Genomic DNA, 20,442 nt, shown 5'->3' with positions numbered 1-20,442 from the left:
AGACTTACCTTGAATGCTTAAAAAAAAAATTTTTTTTGGGCAAAAGAGTAATCGCAGTGTTTTGTTTATATGTGACCAGTGGTGACTTGTCTGTGCTGTGATGGATCAGTGAAATGAGGAACACTGATGCACAAATGTGAAGCAGCAAAGTTCATGTTCTATTGTGGGTCATTTTCATTATGAATACAGTTCATGCAGCACAGTGAAAAAGTAAGTACACCCTCAGTGCTTCCTTATGAATTAAGTTGGTAAGTGGCAGCCAAGTGCTGCTAATGAAATCTCTTTGATTCATTGATCATCAACAAGTGTGAGCACCTCTATAAACACTGAGATTTTGGCAGTTTGATGGTCTGGAGCGTTCAGTGTGTGGTAACACACAACTGCCATCCCTACATACCGTACATCCCCTCAAGGTGAATTGGCTGGGACCATGCAATGTTCAGGGAAATAAAAACAACAACAACAAAACGAGCGCTACATTCCAAACCTCACAGGCCTCAGGAAGCATGTTAAAAGTTAAAACACAATTAGAAAAAGATGTAACAAACCTGGATTCATTGGAAGGGCAGCCAGGAGAAAGCCACCTGTCTCTAAAAAGAACATAGCAGCATGGTTAAAGTGTCCTTAGCTCCTACCAAAGCGAAGATCTTTGGCTATATTTCACAGCACCCCATTTGGCAAAACCAAACCCAGTATTTCTGCACCTCGAACAATGGTGGTGGAGAGATAATGATATTTTGCAGCCACATCATCTGGGGACCTTGTGGTGTAAACGAAAGCTCAATGAACTGAACCAACACTGCAATGAAGAGTGTGCCAAAAGTCCCCCACAAGCATATGAAAGATGGATAAAGTCATTCTACCAGCTACTGAATCAAGATGTGCACTTAGTTTTTCACAGGACTGTGTAGTGGTAGAGAAATCAAGGAAATAACTCATGAATTGATGTCTTTTAGAAAATTCAAAATTACATAATAAAACACTTTGTTTCCCTCATCCACTGCCTCTAAGTTTGTCTTAATGAGACTTCATGTAGTCCACATTGTATTAAACATTTTAATATAAAATTATAAATATTAAAATCAGCCCTGCAGTTTGGAACAAAGAAACAATCTAATTTAAGGTTTAATGCAACAAGAGACTGGTGAATGGATGTTTAGCCTTGACTTTCTGTCTGAGCATGCAAAGTGATTCTTATTATATCCTCATACTGATACTGAATGCGCAGGTTATGGGAATACAGTATAATGCCATATTCAGTTTGAATAGTGTTGCTGTTATGTTTTGCACTGCTGTGGTGCAGAAGTACAGCTAAACAGCAGCCAAATACAGAAGTCTGTGGTTTTGTTTGGCACCTCCTATGTGAGAATGTGAGGAGGGTGGTGCTGAAAAGAAGCTCAGAAAAGCTTCCCTGAATAAATAAATGTTAAAACCCTAAGGTTTCCCAGAGAGCACTGGGTGCTGTCCGGCTGTCAGTGCACTGCAGACATATGATATATAGCAAAAGCCATTCCTTGTCCTCTGATAGGCTACTATCCTGCTGTGATGTCATCGTGGCTTGCTTATAAAAAGGCTGACAGACTCAGCTGCTTCAAAGGGGCAAGTGTGCTTGAGACCTGAAAGTGTTTATACATGTGTGGGAACAGAAACAGGGAGCGAGACAGAGCACGCGCGTGTGTGTTTGTCTGTGCATGTCAGTCGCACACTAACTCCTGAAATTAACAACTCAGCAAAAAATGAAGAAGAAGCTGCTGGCAGACACTTTATTATGAATCTTTGTGTGGTGGATTTAAAAGCTTCTGGAGTATGAAATCACTGGACTGAAGAAGAGGACAAAGTCTGGAGGTAACAATTAAAGAACACCTGAAAATAAAAGTCTGTTTTACAAAGTGCAAATCTTGCAGGCAACCTATTTGTCACGGGTGGAAGCACCACTCTCTGTGATTTATTTGGACTTATCAAAGCAGTGAAATTAATATAGATTTAAAGTAAATGCTAAGGGATCAGTGCAGATAAAGAATCTTCAAGTTTTTCTAGTTTTACAAGACTATTTGACGATGAGATTGTTTAAAACATGTGCACCTAACTCTGACATCACGGGAGATTTGAAGATTACCTATCATATAATCGTTTAAATTGTCTGACAAAAGCTACAGATATCATTGATTTTCTTCCTTTTCTTCCTGTTATTATGGTATCAGGACAGAAACTTGTTTATCTTTTCCTAGTAAAGCATGTGTCATTTTCACAGTTTGCTCTACCGCCATCTCTTTATTTTACCGATGACAACAAAAGCTGGGTGTTCTCTCTCTCTGTGTATTTTCCACACACTTGCAGCTTCATGCTTATATTTGTGCAAGAGCTTTTGTGTGTTAAGTGCTCAGTGTACTTACTATCGCCATGCTCCCTCAGCCTAAATATTGGGACTTTTACGTCTCAGTAAATCTTTTGTGATTGATTCGGTCTCAGCTGTTTAAACAGTTTTGGTTAGGGAGGCGATTGGAGTCAGTTTTCCAAGTTTGACTTGGTATTAATGTGTGCAACCACCTCCTGCAGTACTGATCCCCTCTGCAGGGGTAGTGCAGGGGTCATTAAGGCAAAGAGTAACAGGGTAAGTGGCTGGTGTTGTGAGAAAAATGACAGCGACTGTCACATCATGTAAACATAAATGAATCATGAAAGTCTGATTTTTGTGTGTGTAGTGCACAATCACACACATTATTGTCTAACAGAACTCATTTCAAAGCACAATTAAGGAAAATGCTATTTTTAAAAGGAGTCTGCACTTACCTTTCCAGCAGATCCATCATTTTCTCTGCACTTTTAGTTCGTATTTACTAAAATGTTAATGTGCTGACTTAGGGACGTTTTCCAAGCAATGACGAATGTTCGCACAAACACGCTGCTGTGGACGCAGACGGCATGATTGACAGCATACCTGCTCTCCAAATTAATGTGCGGTGCCTCGCACTTGCAAAGTAATGACACCGTTTAACTTTCACGTTTAGACGATTATGCCACTTACAGGATGACTGTCATAAAAACAACAATCGCCCGACATTTAAAAAGCATCCCAAAATTCAACACTTTGCTCATTGACCCTGGGAGAACTGGGTAAACACTCGTGAATCAATGCACCTCTTTACTGCTGCCAATTAACATATGTTGTGAGTGTTTGGACTGCATTGGAATAAAGGCAACATTCACATGCATCTAAGTGCAAATGCACACAGAAGATCCAGTTGGCCAAACAGCCTTACGATTAGCATTAAGACATAGATGTGTTCTTCTCTTAATTGCACATATTGGAGAAAAGCAAAAATAAGTCAAATGCCACCTGTGAAGGGCAAATAGTCCATAAGTAGCAGACATTTAGTATCTGTCTACTACTCATGGACTGTCCAGACAGGATGACTTATACAACGTACCATCCCCCGACAGGGATCTACATCAGAAGCGCAAACAAGGATCGCCATATGTCTGCTGTCAGTTAGATGCCTGCTGTGGAAGAGCATTTATATTCAGTCTTGTTTTTATTATTACTATTTATGCTGGAACATGACTAGAAATAACATTGAGGAATAAATGCAACTGATGCCAAAACTGTACTGTTATGTATTTTTTAATGTATCACTGGAATATATCTATATCACCATCAGAGCAATGTGGGGATTATTTATTTAAGCTGCCTGTTGTTGCTCTGCCATGCACTGCTCCTTTGCAAACACCAGTATACGGGCTCCTGGAGCCTATATAGTATTTCACAAGCCTTGCTCTTCCTCAGCATCAGTTATTTGTGCTTAGTAACACCCTGAATCGAAAGTGTACACTCTGTACCATGGCACTAAGATTAGTGTGTAGAGGAAGTCCTGATGGCCTAGTGGTTTGGACAAGGACATTTACTTCCTGTAAAAGTTTGCTGCTCACTTTTCTCCTGTTTTCTGTCACTGCAGTATTCATTATCAGTTTAAAAAAAAAAAGAAAACTAATAATCTACATGTTGGATGCTGATACATGACATTATATCACAGGACGTATGTTGTCACTGGGGAGGATATGTTTAAATCATGACAATATAGAGGAACATATAACTTCCTCTGTGAACACATATACACAGTATGTATGTTTCGATAAGATAAAAAGCAGGCTAGCTCTCATCCACAGACTTCTGTGAAAGCTATTTTTCATCAAATACTGCTCAAAGTTTGATATCTTTTCATTCTTTGATCATCCTGGCAGAAAGAATGATCTGTTGGAATACAAACAGCTTAAATATACTCCTGTGTGTGTTAATGGCACTTTAGGAGCACAATCATCTGTCTGTGCATTTACTTATGTAAGCACTATTATATAACAAGGGCATTTAGTGTCTTCATTTACATGTGTTGCAGGAGCCATCCTCTTGCTTTTACCAGCACTGGCATTTGCTTTTTTGTTTTAATGGCATTAATGGTGTAAAAAAAAAAAGGAATACCCTTATTTGTTAAAGAAGGCCAAACAGATCAAAGGGTCACATGTAATCTTATTCAAAAAGCATCGGAGCCCGAGCAGATAACACCCCACTAGGAAGTGTGTGTGGACTAGTTGCAGCCAAATGCTGATCCTGTGGACTGAGGCTACACCAAAAAAAACATACAAATCCCATAAGCTGCTGCACAAACTGCTAAAAGCATGACAAACACAGAGGCATACCAAGGAACAAATACAAGCTGTCCAATCTCTTGTATACCTTTTAAACGTCTTCCCTACTAAATTGATCATGCATGCAAAACAATCAGTTTATGTGTCTTTATCTTTCGTGACCAAAGCTGTGTTTTTGTGTGTTTTCACTGTAGATCATGGGAGGTGTGAGTACTGTGTTAGCACAGACTAACCATTCACAGCACAGTAACTTCACCCAGGTCTTCAATTCTTCTAGACCAGAGTACAGTGATGCAGAACTCGTGCTGCTTGGTGTTGCTATGGCCATTCTGGTCCTGGCTATAGTTTTCGGTAAGCTGTGACTCTTTCGGTTCAATCAGATGACGGCTTTTATTTGAAATGCGCTTTTACAATTGATCCAGTTCATAGTTTCGAACACAGTTTGCTTTCTTCTACACAGGAAACGTGTTGGTGATTACCGCCATCCTGCGGTTTAAGCGGCTCCAGACTGTCACCAATCTTTTCATTGCCTCACTGGCTGTTGCTGACCTCATCATGGGTGTGGTTGTGGTCCCCTTTGGCTCTATCTCCATCCTGCGGGGAGTCTGGCAGTTCGGAAATTTCATGTGTGATTTCTGGACAGCGACCGATGTGCTGTGCGTGACTGCCAGCATCGAAACGCTTTGTGTGATCGCACTGGACCGCTACCTTGCCATCACCTCGCCGCTCCGCTACCCAACACTGCTCACCAGGTACAAAAGAGATGGAGCTTGACTAGTATGTAGTATGAGGTTAGATCAAGCTGCTACTGCAAATATCGCTACATTTTCAAACTTTCAAAGATGTTGCACACTTTGTTAAACCCAACCAGTGATGTCACATCAGGTGCTTTCTGTCTCCTGTTAAAGGCAAACACTGTTGACACGTGTTGCGGTACAACCAGAGTTGCAACATACTGGAAAATATGAGACTTGATTTTATTGTATTTGTTACAATGACAATGAAGATATTCTGATTCTCAAATACAGTCGTGGTAAAATATGGATATAGTAACATTAAAATAATCGTTAGCAGGTCTTAAAATTAGTTAAATAAAACTTTCAATGAACAACAATACATTGGACATATTACACTGTGTGACTGTTTATTATACAAAATTAATGCCTGATCGCAGAAGCAGTGTGTGAAAAACTGAATACTTCCTTACTGCTTCCGTTGGGATTAACAGGGTAGGTAGCAGCCAGGTGCTGCTAATCAAATGCACTTCAATAAATGTGTAATCGCCTCAATAAAAGCAGATGTTTTGGCAGTTTGCTGGTCAGGAACATTCAGGTGTGTGTTAACACAATGCGAAGAAGAAAAAACATCAGCAGTGATTTTATGGACGGGGTTATAAGGCCATTTTTAAACAATTTGAAATCCATCATTCTAAACTGAGAAAAAGGATTCACGAGTGAAAAACATTCGAGACAGCTGCTAATCTTCCAATGACTTCTCAGCAAATTCCTCCTGTTGGACCGTGCAGTGCTCAAAGAAACTGCAAAATACCCAAGAGCTACATCTCAGACTCTGCAGGCCTCAGTTAGCATGTTAAATGTTGAAGTTCGTGATGGTACAATTAAAAAAAGACTGAACAAGCATGGCTTGTTTTGGCCGAGTTGCCAGGAGAAAGCCTCTTCTCTTGAAAAAGAGCATAGCAGCACAGCTTCGGTTTGCAAAGTTGCTTTTGAACAAACCACAAGACTTCTGGAACAAAGTCCTTTGGACACATGAAACCAAAGTGGAGATTTTTGGCTATATTGTGCAGCGCCACATTTGGTGAAAGCCAAACACAGCATATTAACACAAGCACCTCGTGCAAAATCTCAAGCCCACTTTTTGCACCTTGGAGTCAGTGAGTCGATCATGAACTCTGTGTACCAAAAGTATTTTAGGTCAAATTCGATCATGCAACACGACAATGATCACAAGCACAGCAGGCAATCTTCAATGACTCAAAAAGAAAAGATGTTCTAACTCAGTCAGATCCAGTTACTGTCCAGACTTCCAGCTGATTGAAATTCTGTGTGACCTTAAGAGAGCTTTGAGTAAATGAAAACCTGCTCACACTGATGAACGGAAACACCTCTGTAAAGAAGAATGAGTCATAATTCCCCCACAATGATGTGAGAGACTGATAAAGACACACAGAGAAAGACTATTTCAAGTCATTGCTGCTCAAGGTTGTTGTGCAAGCGAATAATTCATGTTTTTTTTTTACACACTGCTTCCACATATTAGCTTTGTTTTTATTGCAGAAATAATGACACAGTGCAACATGTCATGTGTTGTTGTTCATCTCAAGTTATAGTTACCTCGTTATAAGACATGATGATAAAGACTAGACAGTGTTTAAAAAAATAAATCCTGATATGTAAAACCTTAGAAATTATAGATGCTGTACTTCTTTTTTCTTTTTTTACCATTATTATATCTGACTCAAATTCATCAAATTAATACATGTATAATGTAGGTAACAGTAAAGAAGAAAAGCCATTATCTTAGTGATTAGCCATTTTAAATCTGAATGAATCAGAAGGACATATTTAGCAGAATATAATTAACCAGACCCCAAACTCATAATTACCCACAAATACGTTACATATAAAATTTAAAAGGAAGCTTAAGTAGACCACCAAACTGAAAAAGAGTGTATTTGGCATATGACATGGGGAGAATGAGAAGAATGAGGCATGTTATCTCTGCATGACGCAGTGCAGCTCATGTTACCTGCCTGAGCTAGATCCTGGGCTTAGCTGTAGTTAATTTAGAATGTAGTCGTGGCTATTATGTTGCTTTTAGAGCTCTTTTACATTTTTGGACAACCAACATAATATTTAACTAAGAAAATATCTCTGTGTTGTCACTCACGTCTACTGTTTGCAACATTCTTCACTTCTCTGCACACTCTTTTGTCTCCTGCTGATAACCAGGGGTCGAGCTGTTGCAGTGGTGCTCGCAGTTTGGGTGGTGGCCTCCCTCATCTCCTTCCTACCCATACATCTGAAGATGTCGGTGTCACATGATCAAATAGCTCTCTTATGTTTGAAAGATGAAAACTGCTGTGAGTTCAACACGAACACGGCATATGCAGTGACTTCTTCAATTGTATCATTCTACCTGCCACTGGTGGTGATGATTTTCCTGTACACCCGCGTGTTCCAGGAGGCTCAGAAACAGCTGGAGAAGATCCGAGGAAGGGAAAGACATATGTATAACTTGCATTGCGCTTCACAGTTTGCTTATCCTGATGATAGCCCTGCATTAAATCAAAGCAGGACAGGAACTGAGGTGGGAGAAGAAGCAGGAGACGATAGTCTAAATATGCAGAACCCAAGTATGGACACTGGTAAAGAAGAAAAGGGGAAAGAGAGCAGATTGAGGACAGACAAAGGGGACGGAAAACATTCGGCCACAAAGCGTCTTAGGTTTTCTCTTAAAGAGCATAAAGCTGTAAAAACTCTGGGTATCATCATGGGAACTTTCACACTGTGTTGGCTACCATTCTTCATCCTCAACATCCTCAGAAACATACTCAGCCTGAAAAACATTGAGGCACCCTTTAGACTCCTCAATTGGCTTGGATATTCCAACTCAGCCTTCAATCCTCTCATCTACTGTCGCAGCCCCGATTTCAGGCACGCCTTCCAGGAGATACTCCATTTGAGGAGTAAGGGAAGACAGTGGAGCATAAGGAGACTATTGGGACTATGCAGCGAGAACAGCGGTTATCCCCCACAAAGGCTGAATGGGAACTCAGCTCTTACTGATGTTACAGAGCTTGACATTCAGCATTCTAGATGGAGGGGCAGTGTGGAGAGTTCAATTCAAGGCAGCTCACTGAATCTGGCTCCTCCATCTTCTTGCTCTGAGCAAGTTTTAGATGTAGCTCCAGGATCCTTGACCAACGGGCAGGCAAACCGTTCTGCCACCTGGAGCTGTAAGGACAGTCTGAGTTCAATAGCTTGACCAATTAGAGCATTAGGATTCCCATTGTGTGTGCAGTAAGCACCGATTTGTTGAAGTTAATAATGTTTGTGTTTGAGAGTTGAGTAACTCAACCTTTTGGTCTTTTATAAGGCCACGTTGTCAACGTTTTTATTTATGATCCAGGGTCCAATTTTCCTCATAATGGCGTGAATCAAGAAGGCAGCTAGCTACATGGGCAAACTATATTCAGCAGTGTCTCCTTTCAAACAGGTATGAAGTTTGTCTCGATCATGAAGGCATCATGCTGTAGCTTATTTAACGAAAAAAGGGCAGTTTTTTGGTTCACGAGCTTTAAACACAGGAAAAGTTTGCAAAGCAGCGCCTTGAAAAAAACTCACAAAGTGACATCAAACATTATCAACTTCCTGAAATTGGAATTACTACAGGGATGATATTGGTACCAAATAAAACATGTTTTAAGAGTACTAAAATATCATGCATGCTACTTCATTCCAAAATGCTCCTCAACTAAAGTCATGAGATTACCTGTTGCTTAAAAACAGAAGAGGAGTGAGCCGTCGGCGAGGTTGCTGCTTCAAATCACTGCACATTGTCAAAAAGATCATTGTCCTCATAATAAGAGTGCAGCACAGCAGCATTAGAATGTACTGGAGAGCACTGAATGCTCTGTAGGTGCAGTAACATTTGAGAATGTTGAGCAGAAAGAGGACAGAGTCAGAACATTAAAGACTTTCAACTACTGTTGATCATTAACAGCCCCTGAGTTATCAGGTGGGATGAATAAGATTTGCATCAGTAGATGTACTTCTACACCTCCCAAAGCTAATATTTATTTTAGAATCAATGTCAAAATCCTACATTGCCTTGTTATCTCATTCACAAGATTTCCTGAAAACTTCTGACCTTGAGGTCAAGGTCTCTGAGATTCTGACTCGTTCGAGATTTTTATCAATTTGAATATCTTGCATCGCCTCGTTCTCAAGTTATCTCCATCACAAACTTGAGTGTCTACCTTGCCCGCCCACTTGCCAGGGTTACGATAATACTCAATCAGGTTTATACAGCTGAAGGGTAAAAATGAATTTTAGAATAAGTAAAAGTGTTTTGACAGAACATAATGTGTTCTTGCAAAATACCATCAAAATACCAGATGAGGACTACCTGTCTTGAAAAGCTGCCACAGTAATGGAGCCTTTTAAGTCAAAAACGGTGGTTTCTTACATTGTTCCACAAAGGATTAAATGTGAAATTTAAATAATATTTGCAGTTAAAATAAACTTTTTTTTCTCAGAAACCAAAGTTTATGTACAATATCAAGATAAACTCTCCATGAACCAGAACCCAACAGGACTGAGATAAAAAACTACATGTTTGCCCAGTGGCCCAAGGTTTTATTTGAAACGGGGAGTATATTTTAAGGCTCGCAGTTTGCCTGTTTTCTTCATTCCTTCTAACAAAACTCACAACTGGTCTGTAGTTATTTGGTGGTGTATAACTGTGTATCAGATAAACATGTGAGACCCAAACTTGTGACTGTCATGAGTGTCCTCCCCATGTGTTGGCTTCCTTTCATCACGTATTCCCTTAAACTATATCCCCCACTTTGTCCCTCCACCAACAACACCATGAACCCACGCTTTCCTTTTATCCTGTCTGCTTTTGCTCTGTTATAAGTACGAACGGTGCACTCTGTCACAAGAGCTGGGAGATCTTTTTTTATGTAGTTGGATCTGGTTCAATAACATTGTCTGTTACACTCCCTGTAAAAACATACCAATCAGGTTACACATATTTTAAGTGCTTACTTTATACATCGCTCTCAGCAGAAGCTTTGCAGAAACAAAAAATTTGTTTGGATTAGTCTTTCTTTCGCCATTTCCTAAATTCAAAGTGATGATAATAAATTTGTCCAAATACGAAGCAGAGCAAGTCAGACTGAAAATGATCTCTCTTGTTCATCTTTTATGTGCACAAATAATTATTTGATATGTGATTTTTTTTTTAAATACTCTTGAACAATGTCAGTTACTGTAAATATCACCTACATGTATCTGTCTCAGTGTACAGTATGTTTACAGTATGTGAAAATGAGTATTTTTTGCAATGTAAAGCTCAAAACATCCACAGAATCTTCTTAATGTACTGTTGAAATTTGGATTACCTTTCAGGTGGGTGTTGTTTTTTGCATTGGGGTTCAAGTTCATTAAGTTATGGGAAATAAAACAGGTAGAATAACTGAAGTGTGCCTTTTGATGATAACTGAACTTACTGAAACGGACTTGATAAATCTTACATTACACCATAAAAAAGAGTTTTAGTGTAAAATTTTATAAAAAGTTTTCTCTGTACTTTTGAAATCGCACTTTTTAACCACATACAGAAACTTAAACAAAAAAACAAACAACGTACTGACTGAAAATTGCTCCTCATTTTCTGTTTTTTAAAGGAACTTTTTTGTCAGTGACATGGGAAAGAGGAGATCATGAATTTTATCCAGTTGATACATATGGACCCTACAATAAAGCACCAAAACATGAGGCTACAGTAAGTAAGAAAGAAACAAAGAAAGAAAAAGAAAAAAAAAATATATATATATATATATGATGATGATGTGCCGTTAGCATGCAGTTATTTTCTCAGTTACAGGTTACGGGGAAATCTGGGTGTATTTTAATGTCACTGTATTTATTCCTTAGATAAAATAAATAAAACACTGCTAATCCGGTCCTTCCTAGCTTTGTCTTAGCCTTAGCACTCACTGAAACAATGATGCTTTTCAAGTAGCCAGTGGAAAATACAACTCAGTTACATGCTGTTGACCAAGCATGTCTAAAATATTATACAAGAAATTTCCACAACTGTGGAATATTTAAGGAAAATGCTTCCTCCAAATCCTCTCAGGCTGTCCAGTAAAATGACATTGAAGAAATGTGATTTTCACTGTGCTGCACCTTTATCCTTTTAAACTAACCCCTGAGACAGGAGCTTTTTGTGCTTATTCAGTCATCCAGGTTATTCATGAAGACTCCGCTGTCACGTATGCATTCAAGTTAAAGGTTACGTGCAGGTGGGGTGGGTTGTGTGCTGTGAGTTTGGCGTGAGTGCATGTGTGTGTGGGTGCATGTGACACATAGTGACAGCTGCAGCTGGTCACAGCAGCTACAGTATCAGCTGCTGGAGAGGAAATACAATCAGCTTTGCTGCCTCAAAGCACTCATACACACTTCTTTACCCTCACACATGAAAACAAACTGTGGATGTGTCCAAGTGTGTTTGTGAAGTTTGACCCATTTCCAATTTAGGTATTGGAAGATTAGCGTGTGGAGGCATCCTTTTTTTGGTGCGTGTCCAAAATGTTAACGATACTGTTGGTGTCATGATTACCTTAGATACTATGCAACTGAGCTCTATATGTGTGGGTAGGAGTGCCTTATGTTTATGTATGTTTTTGCACACAGCCACCACAGTCGGCACGTAAAACATGAGTGTAGCCATCTGTTTGTTAAGTCCCAGTGTGAAGTATTACACCAAGCTTTTTGTCATCACCATCTATCTAGAACTGCATTTCACAAAACGAGGCAAGTCGGAGTCTCGATATCCAACAGAGGTTTCTCTCATGACAGCATATGCATATTTTTCAAGAGTTGTCGACCATCTTGGATGTGATACAGTCACCAGTTGCAAGGGGAAAATGTGCATTCCCAGACTGGTTGGCAAGTGGTTGGTGTACGTTGCTGCTCTAGATGGTGCTTTAGCTAAAACCTCCTTGTGCTTTCTTTGGTCACTAACAGGCCACCACGCTTGCCTCACTAACCCCAAAATGCTTTTCTGGCATTTTGGAGGCATGACAGTGCAACAAATTTAACCCAATGACAGCTAGCAACCTCCACAAGCCACTGCCAAGCAGTCAGGGAGTACATGTTTACTTACAACCAGTATAACATCCAGTATGGAGGACTATATCTTCAAGCTCCTCCAAGTCCAGACCCAAGTCTCAAGCACTGTGTACATGACATCACAAATGAAACATCAACAGACTTATTTTGGTTACCAGACAAGTTTCCACTGCTGGAAAAAATCCAAATTCCAGTCATCAATTCATTAACTTTACTTTGAGGAATAAACAGCATGTTAGTTGTTTATATACAGCATATAGTATATACAGTATGGTACCAACATATAAGTGCTTTCTATTTCATAAAATAAGGTTAATCTGTAAAGCAACAGTTTCAAATGATTTTTATTTTTAAAATAAAAACTTAAAATAATTTTGATGGAACACTGACGTCTAAGAGGGAAAATGAAATTTCTTTTGTTCCTACCTGTCATTTGTGTATTTGTAGCATTGGTCGAGCCAATATAATTATTCAGATAAAGACCATTGAAGTTTTATTTCCAAGATGCTAGGAGCAGCTCTTGACAGATTGCGCCTGCTCACATAAAACCCTGCTGCAGGAGACTGGAGTTACAAACTCCAGCTGCATAAATACAAGCATGTCTGTTAGCTAACTATGCTAACAGCTAGCAAAACCAGGTCAACTATTCCTTTGCTTATTTTTAGCCAACTTCCGCTTAAACTTTTATTATCCCAACAGGTAATTGTTGTTATTGTGTTGTGTGAAGTAACTTTTAATAATGCTTAGCGCTCACCTTCTTTCACAGAAAAGAGATGAGGGACGACTATCAACTCTTACCATGGTGGGTTTGATGTGAAAGCTCTATCGAGCACTTCCAGATCAGCACATAAGAGAACAAATCTAATATATTATTTCAAAAGAGTTCTACAGCAGCAAAATGCAACACTTTCTTTTCCTTCTGCCTGCTATTCATCATCCCTTGTCCACAACCCCCCTGTGCATATGTCCAAACCATCTCAGCCTTTCCTCCCTAAATTTGTCTCCCTCTGATGTACTCACTTCTGATCTTGTCCAGAGCTAAATTCTGCCATCTTTAACATCAGCTCTGCCTCCTGTCTTTTTCTCAGTGTCACTGTTTTCAAACTTCATAGCAGTTCCCACTACTATCTTGGGAACCTTGCCTTTTATTCTTGCTGCTATCCTTCTGTTACATATCACCCATGACACTAGTCTTCACACACTCCACCCATCTCCACTGTCTTCTTCGCATCTCTTGTGCACCATTGGGTTGGATGGTTGGCCTTGCTCCTTGTATCTCCACTGCTACACCTCTGTCTTTCATTGACACACATTATTCTGTCTCGCTTGTACTGACCTTCACTCGTCTTCTCTCCAGGTCATAACTCCACCTATTCAGGGTCTCTTCCACTTGCTCCCTGATCTCACTACAGATCAGAATGCCATCTGCAAACATCATAGTTATAGAGACCGATACCTGATTTCATCTTTATATCTATCAAACATCTTTAGCAAACAAGAAGCCAATCCCTGATTTGATTCTACCCTCACTGCCTCCCGACATTGTCTCACTGCCGTCCTGCACCACCCTCATATACTTCTCTGCCACTTCTGACTTTCTCATGCAGTACCACAGTTCCTCTTTTGCCACTCTATGATATACTTTTTCTAAAGGCACAAAGACTCAGTGCATTCCTCCTGACCTTCTCTGTACTTCTCCAGCAACGCTCTCCACCTCTTTAGAGCTCTTTCTCAGCATAATGTCTTCATGACATGGCTCACGCCTGCTCTTGAAAATGCAGCACAGTTATGCATGTGCACTATTAAAATAGTTACTGTAGAATAGTTACTTTTAATTTTGATATTTTACTTTATAAAAAAGCCAAATAATGCTCACACATTTTAATGAATTGTGTTCAGGATTTTAAATTGTAGTGGAGCATTGTCATAGTGTTGTACTGTTGCTTTTATTAAAGAAAATTTTGCAAATACCCCCAAAACTGGTCACTGTCAGCTGATGGTAAATATCTTTGAGGCTATCTTCCTTTCACACTGCTCATTCTGAATGTTTAGAGTGAGTTAGGGTAAGGTGATTACTTTTCTTAAAAGAGTGTTATAATAAGACAGCTTCTTGCTTCAAATGCTTCTTGATTTATAAAGATTGTTCAGACTGGACTATATTAGAGCTGCATGCTGTCTGCATCATCTGGGTTAGCTGTGGGGTTAGCAGGTAGTCAAACATCTCAGCAGAAATAACATCTGATTTAATCGCCTGGTAATCAAACTTTTATTGCTTCTACTATATATATAAATTGCATTGATATGGCAGGTGGTGTAGAAATGACTATTTTCATACTGTCTCCAGCTGTATTTAATATTCACTTAATAACAGTTATAACTAAACACACAATTTTTATTCAGCTGAGCCATACCTAACACTTAGTTTATGTACCAAAATTATTAAATTAATAATCGGTGTTGATTCGTATAGCTCAGACTTTTAGTAGAGCTGCGTTTAATGCACCACAATCATCTAATTTCTTGTTGCGTCTGTTTATGAAATGATTTAAATTCAATTGGAAGGTTTTGGGTGGGGAAAACCACACAAATCAACTCATATCACACTGCGCTGATTTATCTTTGAGAAAATAATGTGGTAAAGCACATTTGCTTTGAAGACTGATTTAACTTAAAACTGAATTTTAGTGGTGATGTTCTAATGTTGAAATTAGATTTCGTCAGGACTGATGTGACAGATTTGGACAGCGGATCATTATATATATATATATATATATATATATATATATATATATATATATAGCTATAGCTAATTCCATATTAAACACTGTTTTATTATCTCCACCTCTTCCTCTCTGTGCTTCTGTTTACGAATGCTGACCTTTGGCCTTTTTTAAGGTTTTGGTGTCATATATAATTCTTTGAATTGTGAAACTGAGAAAAGAGTCAGTGGTAGGAGACATAATTTAAATGTTTTACATCCTGTGCACTTCCTTTCTCTACATGTGAATATCTGCTTTCACTTCCTTGTGAAAACTTTGTCTAGGTGTGTCTGCGTATTACCCCTGTTACAAGATCTAAACTTTTATAACACAACTGAAAAAAAGGCAGTCACATGTGTCCTGTGTGATCACTCACCCACAAACAGAAACGATGCACTACTTTGGTTAGGCTAGCAGATGCACACACAGTGATGTACGCATGTTGTTGGACAGAAGCAGTTTATTCTTGCTCCAGAGGCCCACCCTGGGCTGTGTCTCAGACATTTCCTAATAGCTGACAGGCTAAGGTACGGGTTTGCAATTACCTGCACACACAAACACCCTGTATCTCTCAGATGCAATGATAGTGCTTGCAAATGAGGCACAAACGGGCACTAACACAGTGAAACCCCAGTATGCAGGCATATGCAGGCACCACTGAACGACACAGGAAATCATTCCTGCCTGTGGCCATCTCCCTGTACAACGCATCCACTTAACACACTGTTTGCTGCTACAGCTACACATGTTTCTTTTCCAACTATTTATTTATAAGTGACTTATGTATGTATGTATGTATATATATGTATATATTGTACTATTCTTAGTTAGCGTATTGTCTGTCTTGTCTTAATGTTGGTTTAAAATGGAGCACTGTAACAAAAAATAATTTCCCCCAGGGATCAATAAAGTATTCTGATTCTGATTCTGATTCTGATATGCATATGCCTGCACGCAGGCTCTCTCATGTAATGTACAAACAGACATGCAACTGCACATTAGCACAGCCTGGCTATGCAGAATATTCCGAGTATGCATGCACAGATACACAATGTCCTGAGAGTGTGTGTTACACAGAGAGATGTGCCAAGTGTATCTTATGATCACAGAGAGTTTATAGATGGTGAGCTTGTTTTGCTGCCTGAGCTGATACCGACCCAACATCTCCTGCCAAAAAAAGAAAAAGCAGGACTGTGAGAACAGACAGACGGGCTGTCTGTGTGTCTATCTGTCTGTTTGTGTCACACGTGTACAAACACCCACGATTCTTTAAATCTGGTCTGATCCACAAAGGCTGTGCTGCAGGCCTACGTGCAAAGGTGAACTGATCCTCTTAAATATCTATAACCTGCAAAATATCTTTAGCTGAAACATAAGACTATCAAATTTTTTCTTTTTTTAATGTATTTTTTTAATGGTGGGTAGTCATAAGGGGAGAGAGCCAGAAATGGGACACAGTCATATAAAGTTTGGGCTCATGTGATGAGCACTACAGGGGAAATTTACTGAAACTAAGTATAGCAAGATTTGAGGGTTTTAGGTGACATTTCACCTATTTACTGTTTTTAAAGGAACATGTGGATAGATGCCTGACTGAATCTGTGTAATCCGTGCATATCTGTGTATGTGTGATGCAGGTAAATGCTCTTTTACAGTAGAGTGCTGTTTGTACAGTGACATTACATAATGTTTGCCTGTCCTTCAGACCTCGGGTGGAGGCATCTGAGAGTCACTCGACACGAGTGTCCTCCCTGAACTGAGGAAATAAAGGGAAGGCAAGAGATACAATGCAGTATCATGGCAACACACTCAGTGGTTGGTTAACTAAATAGGTTAAAATGCTGAAAAACTTACACAGACTAAATTTACATGGTTATATTTTCTAAGACAACTTGGCCTCTATTCTGTATACATATGCAGTACTTTTCTGTGAAGATGATCTCACACTGCTTCAGTAACGTTGCAGTCCGTGCTCTGGGGAGGCCCGTCCATGGCTGATAGCGTTCCACTTTTAATGCACATGCAGCATCTTTGGAATCATTGTATTGCTGAAAAATGAAGCAATTACCAATCAAACACTTTCCATATGGTATTGCATGGTGAATCAACATCTTTTCTGTGTTCATAGTTCCATCAATTATGACACAATCACAAATCCCAGTGTTCTACATACACACTGATCATGATTTGAACCAAAGAATTTCAAATTTAGATTCATCTCTCTGTCAGGTTCTTGCCTTTTCTCTGTTTCCCTGATGAAACTGTTTTCCCAAAATAATTTCTGATGGGGATACAGTGAACAGCAAATGGATGGAACTAAAGGGCCAGATGCTGTTCATCTGCTGTAGATAGTTTTTTTTTATGAATTATGCAGAAAAAATGAGATTTGGGCTGAAAGGTCTATAGATTTATAACATATTCGGGTTGTGTATCATGTTTTTCTAAAGTAACTAAATAATAAAGTAACTAATTACCTTTGAAAATAAGTAATCAGTAAAGTAATAGGATTACTTTCTTGGAGAAGTAATCAGTAATTAGTAATTAATTACTATTTTCAAGTAGCTTGACCAACACTGGTCTTTACATTCTAAAACACCTGAGGTGTGATTTGGTGATAATTGAATTGAATTGAATTGGTCCCTGCTAAGGGGCATACCAAACAAAAAAACAAAAAAAACTGGAATGAAAATGAGTGAAGAACCAGCCAATCACCAAAAACAAAGACTTTAAAAGACGTTCAGAAAGTCTGGACCAGTGTAAAAAATTACAACAAAGTCTGGCTCTGGCAAAATTTGAATAAATGAAGAATGGCTCAAGACCTTTGAACATCACTGAATGACTTTAGTATTTTGTTTTTTTAAGAGCCCTGTGACTCAGAGGAACTGGTTCATGGAAAGTGTTATTTATGTATGAGAATAAACTAACAAACAACCAAACATAACCGTGGCATCTTTGGTTTGTGAATAAGGAGTTCTTTATTTTGCTCCAACATAATTTTGTGACTGTCAAGAAGATGTTACATCTGGTTTCAGAAGCAGGCCCCCTGTAAATACTGCAGGGTATCTTTAAGATGACAGGCACACACATTTCTGTTTGTTTCTTTGGTTGTTTGTTTGGTCTTTTTAGCTCCTTGAAAAGCTGGCACCAGCACCGAACCACAAGACTGCTGGCCCTAATGTTGAAACCACTCGGCTGGTTGCTATGGGAGGGGTAATCACCTCCGGTTATGTCAGTGCACCAATGACGCACAGACATAGCCGGAAGATTCTGTCTGCCATGAATTACTTCACACTGAAATTACCCCATCTTTCAGTACCTAGCACCTAGTGGCTGGTTCTTAAAAAGACTGAAGCATAACTGGCAACACACCAATACTGGCACTCCATCTGTGAAAAAGGGGGTATATGTTACTTGATCTTCAAGTACCTGGTACCTCTTCGAGTTGTGAAAAAGCAAACTATGAACCACTGCAATTGCCAGCCGATCCTCATACTATCAGATGGTCCATAACAATAAACTTTGTTGCCTCTGAGGACTGTGTTTGGGCACACTGTGTGGCCCAAACACAACAGGGCCCCTGATGGTGCTATGACAGAGAAACAAACCGGATAGTTTATTTCCCTGCTTCCAGCAAGATAATGTAGACTACACCAGAAGGCAGGAGAGCCTCATTGTTTAGTGACCATAAGTGGACCAATATCAACTGGACAGCTAAAACGATATTAAGTGATACCATCTGCCGATAAAGTGGAGTCTTTCCTCAGAAAAGAGAACAGGGAATGAGAAGATAATAAACCAGCATCTCTGCACGTACAAACCTCCATTTTAAAAACAAAGCAAACACATGCTGTTGTCACAAGTACTGGTTATAAGCAGGGATGTTTCGATCCCCAGGATCATCTTTCACCAGCATGACTCCACTTCTTCACATTTTAATGACTACTGTTTTTTTTTTCTTTCCATAATAATCAGCTAAAACACCAAAACACACTTCATGTATTTTGAAACTGGGTTTTTTTTGGAGACCTGGATCTAAATGTGTCTCGCTCTAAAGTACTTTGGGTCAACCTTAAATGTGCTGTAGCCTATTAATGAAATGCATGCATGCCCCCCCCCCAAAAAAAACAAACAAAAAAAACATAATAACAGATATAGTGGGGTACATACTGAACTTAGAGTAATATCGATAGAGGCGGGTGGATCGATCCATCCTCCTCTACTACACACAACATCAAGCTTAGCGGAGCCTGACTTAACTTGCAGGTGGTCTTTGGGGCCCTGGTGATATTCTGGGAGCTGAAAGTCACACAGTCTTCAGCTTAACATAAATTCCCACTGTATAGATTTACATTACATGACCCATGATCTATGTGCTCCTGAGGCGAGCCTTCAGCTCCACCAGCTCAGCTCAGGACTAGCCAGATTTAAAGTCTGGTGCCAGTTTTTTAGCTTAATATTATATATGAAATTAAAATACTGACATAAGATTTCTTTTTAAATTTTTTGTCGTACATTTTTGAACAGACAAGAGCACAAGTGCAGTGTGTGCATTCATTCCCTCCACCCTACATTCGAGCACCGAACTCAGATTTCAGTGACTGCATGTGTCTTTCCTTAGTGCAGGAATTTCCTGACTGCGTTTATAGCTTCTAACTGGTTTGTAGTCCTTCAAATGAATATTTGCTGCCAACACTGCAACATATGGTGTCACACCAGCTGATTGGTCTTGGCAATTGGCTGCATTTGTGTACGTGTGAGTCCATGTATGTATTTTTCCACATTCATGTTTGCGTGCAGTCTTTCTGTGTGTGTGCATATTTATACCCCGCTACCTTAAACGAACATTTGTGTGCATCCATGGTGACGTTCCAGAGCAGCACGGGAAGTTAAATATTTCCCTATTGTCCCGCTGTCGGCCGTTTGGCAAGCTTTGGTTCCAGTGTGTGTCTCTCATTTCAAATTCATGTCACGCTGAAATCTGTTCTGAAGGAAGGCTTTCTTTGATGTAGAAATAAGAGTTCCTCAGTCATAAGAGCAATCTAAATAATAACCATCAAACTGCTACTTGTGTTTCATAAATACAAACCACTAGTGCATACAACTCAAAGGTCTCCAATCACCATCCTAAGAAATCCAATCAGCGCACATAAATGGAT

The 20,442-nt window shown here is 39.4% G+C and overlaps 1 protein-coding gene across 1 annotated transcript; it reads left to right on the top strand.

Annotated features, from left to right (window-relative positions):
- Positions 1 to 1,604: 1,604 nt before the first annotated feature.
- LOC146565955 (beta-2 adrenergic receptor-like) lies at positions 1,605 to 10,867 on the top strand. Its single transcript, XM_085289414.1, has 4 exons — positions 1,605 to 1,845; positions 4,836 to 4,992; positions 5,102 to 5,393; positions 7,614 to 10,867. The coding sequence occupies exons 2-4, from the start codon at positions 4,839 to 4,841 to the stop codon at positions 8,647 to 8,649; spliced, it is 1,482 nt and encodes a 493-aa protein (XP_085145540.1). The 5' UTR covers positions 1,605 to 1,845; positions 4,836 to 4,838; the 3' UTR covers positions 8,650 to 10,867.
- Positions 10,868 to 20,442: the final 9,575 nt, after the last annotated feature.

This window comes from Mchenga conophoros, linkage group LG10 (genome assembly GCF_057382185.1).
Source record: "Mchenga conophoros isolate Kocher_MC1m ecotype Shallow Benthic linkage group LG10, M_conophoros_male_GT1.1, whole genome shotgun sequence".
Lineage (NCBI taxonomy): Eukaryota > Metazoa > Chordata > Actinopteri > Cichliformes > Cichlidae > Mchenga > Mchenga conophoros.
The sequence above is the reverse complement of the archived record's forward strand: the minus strand, read 5'-3'. Positions and strand labels throughout refer to the sequence as shown.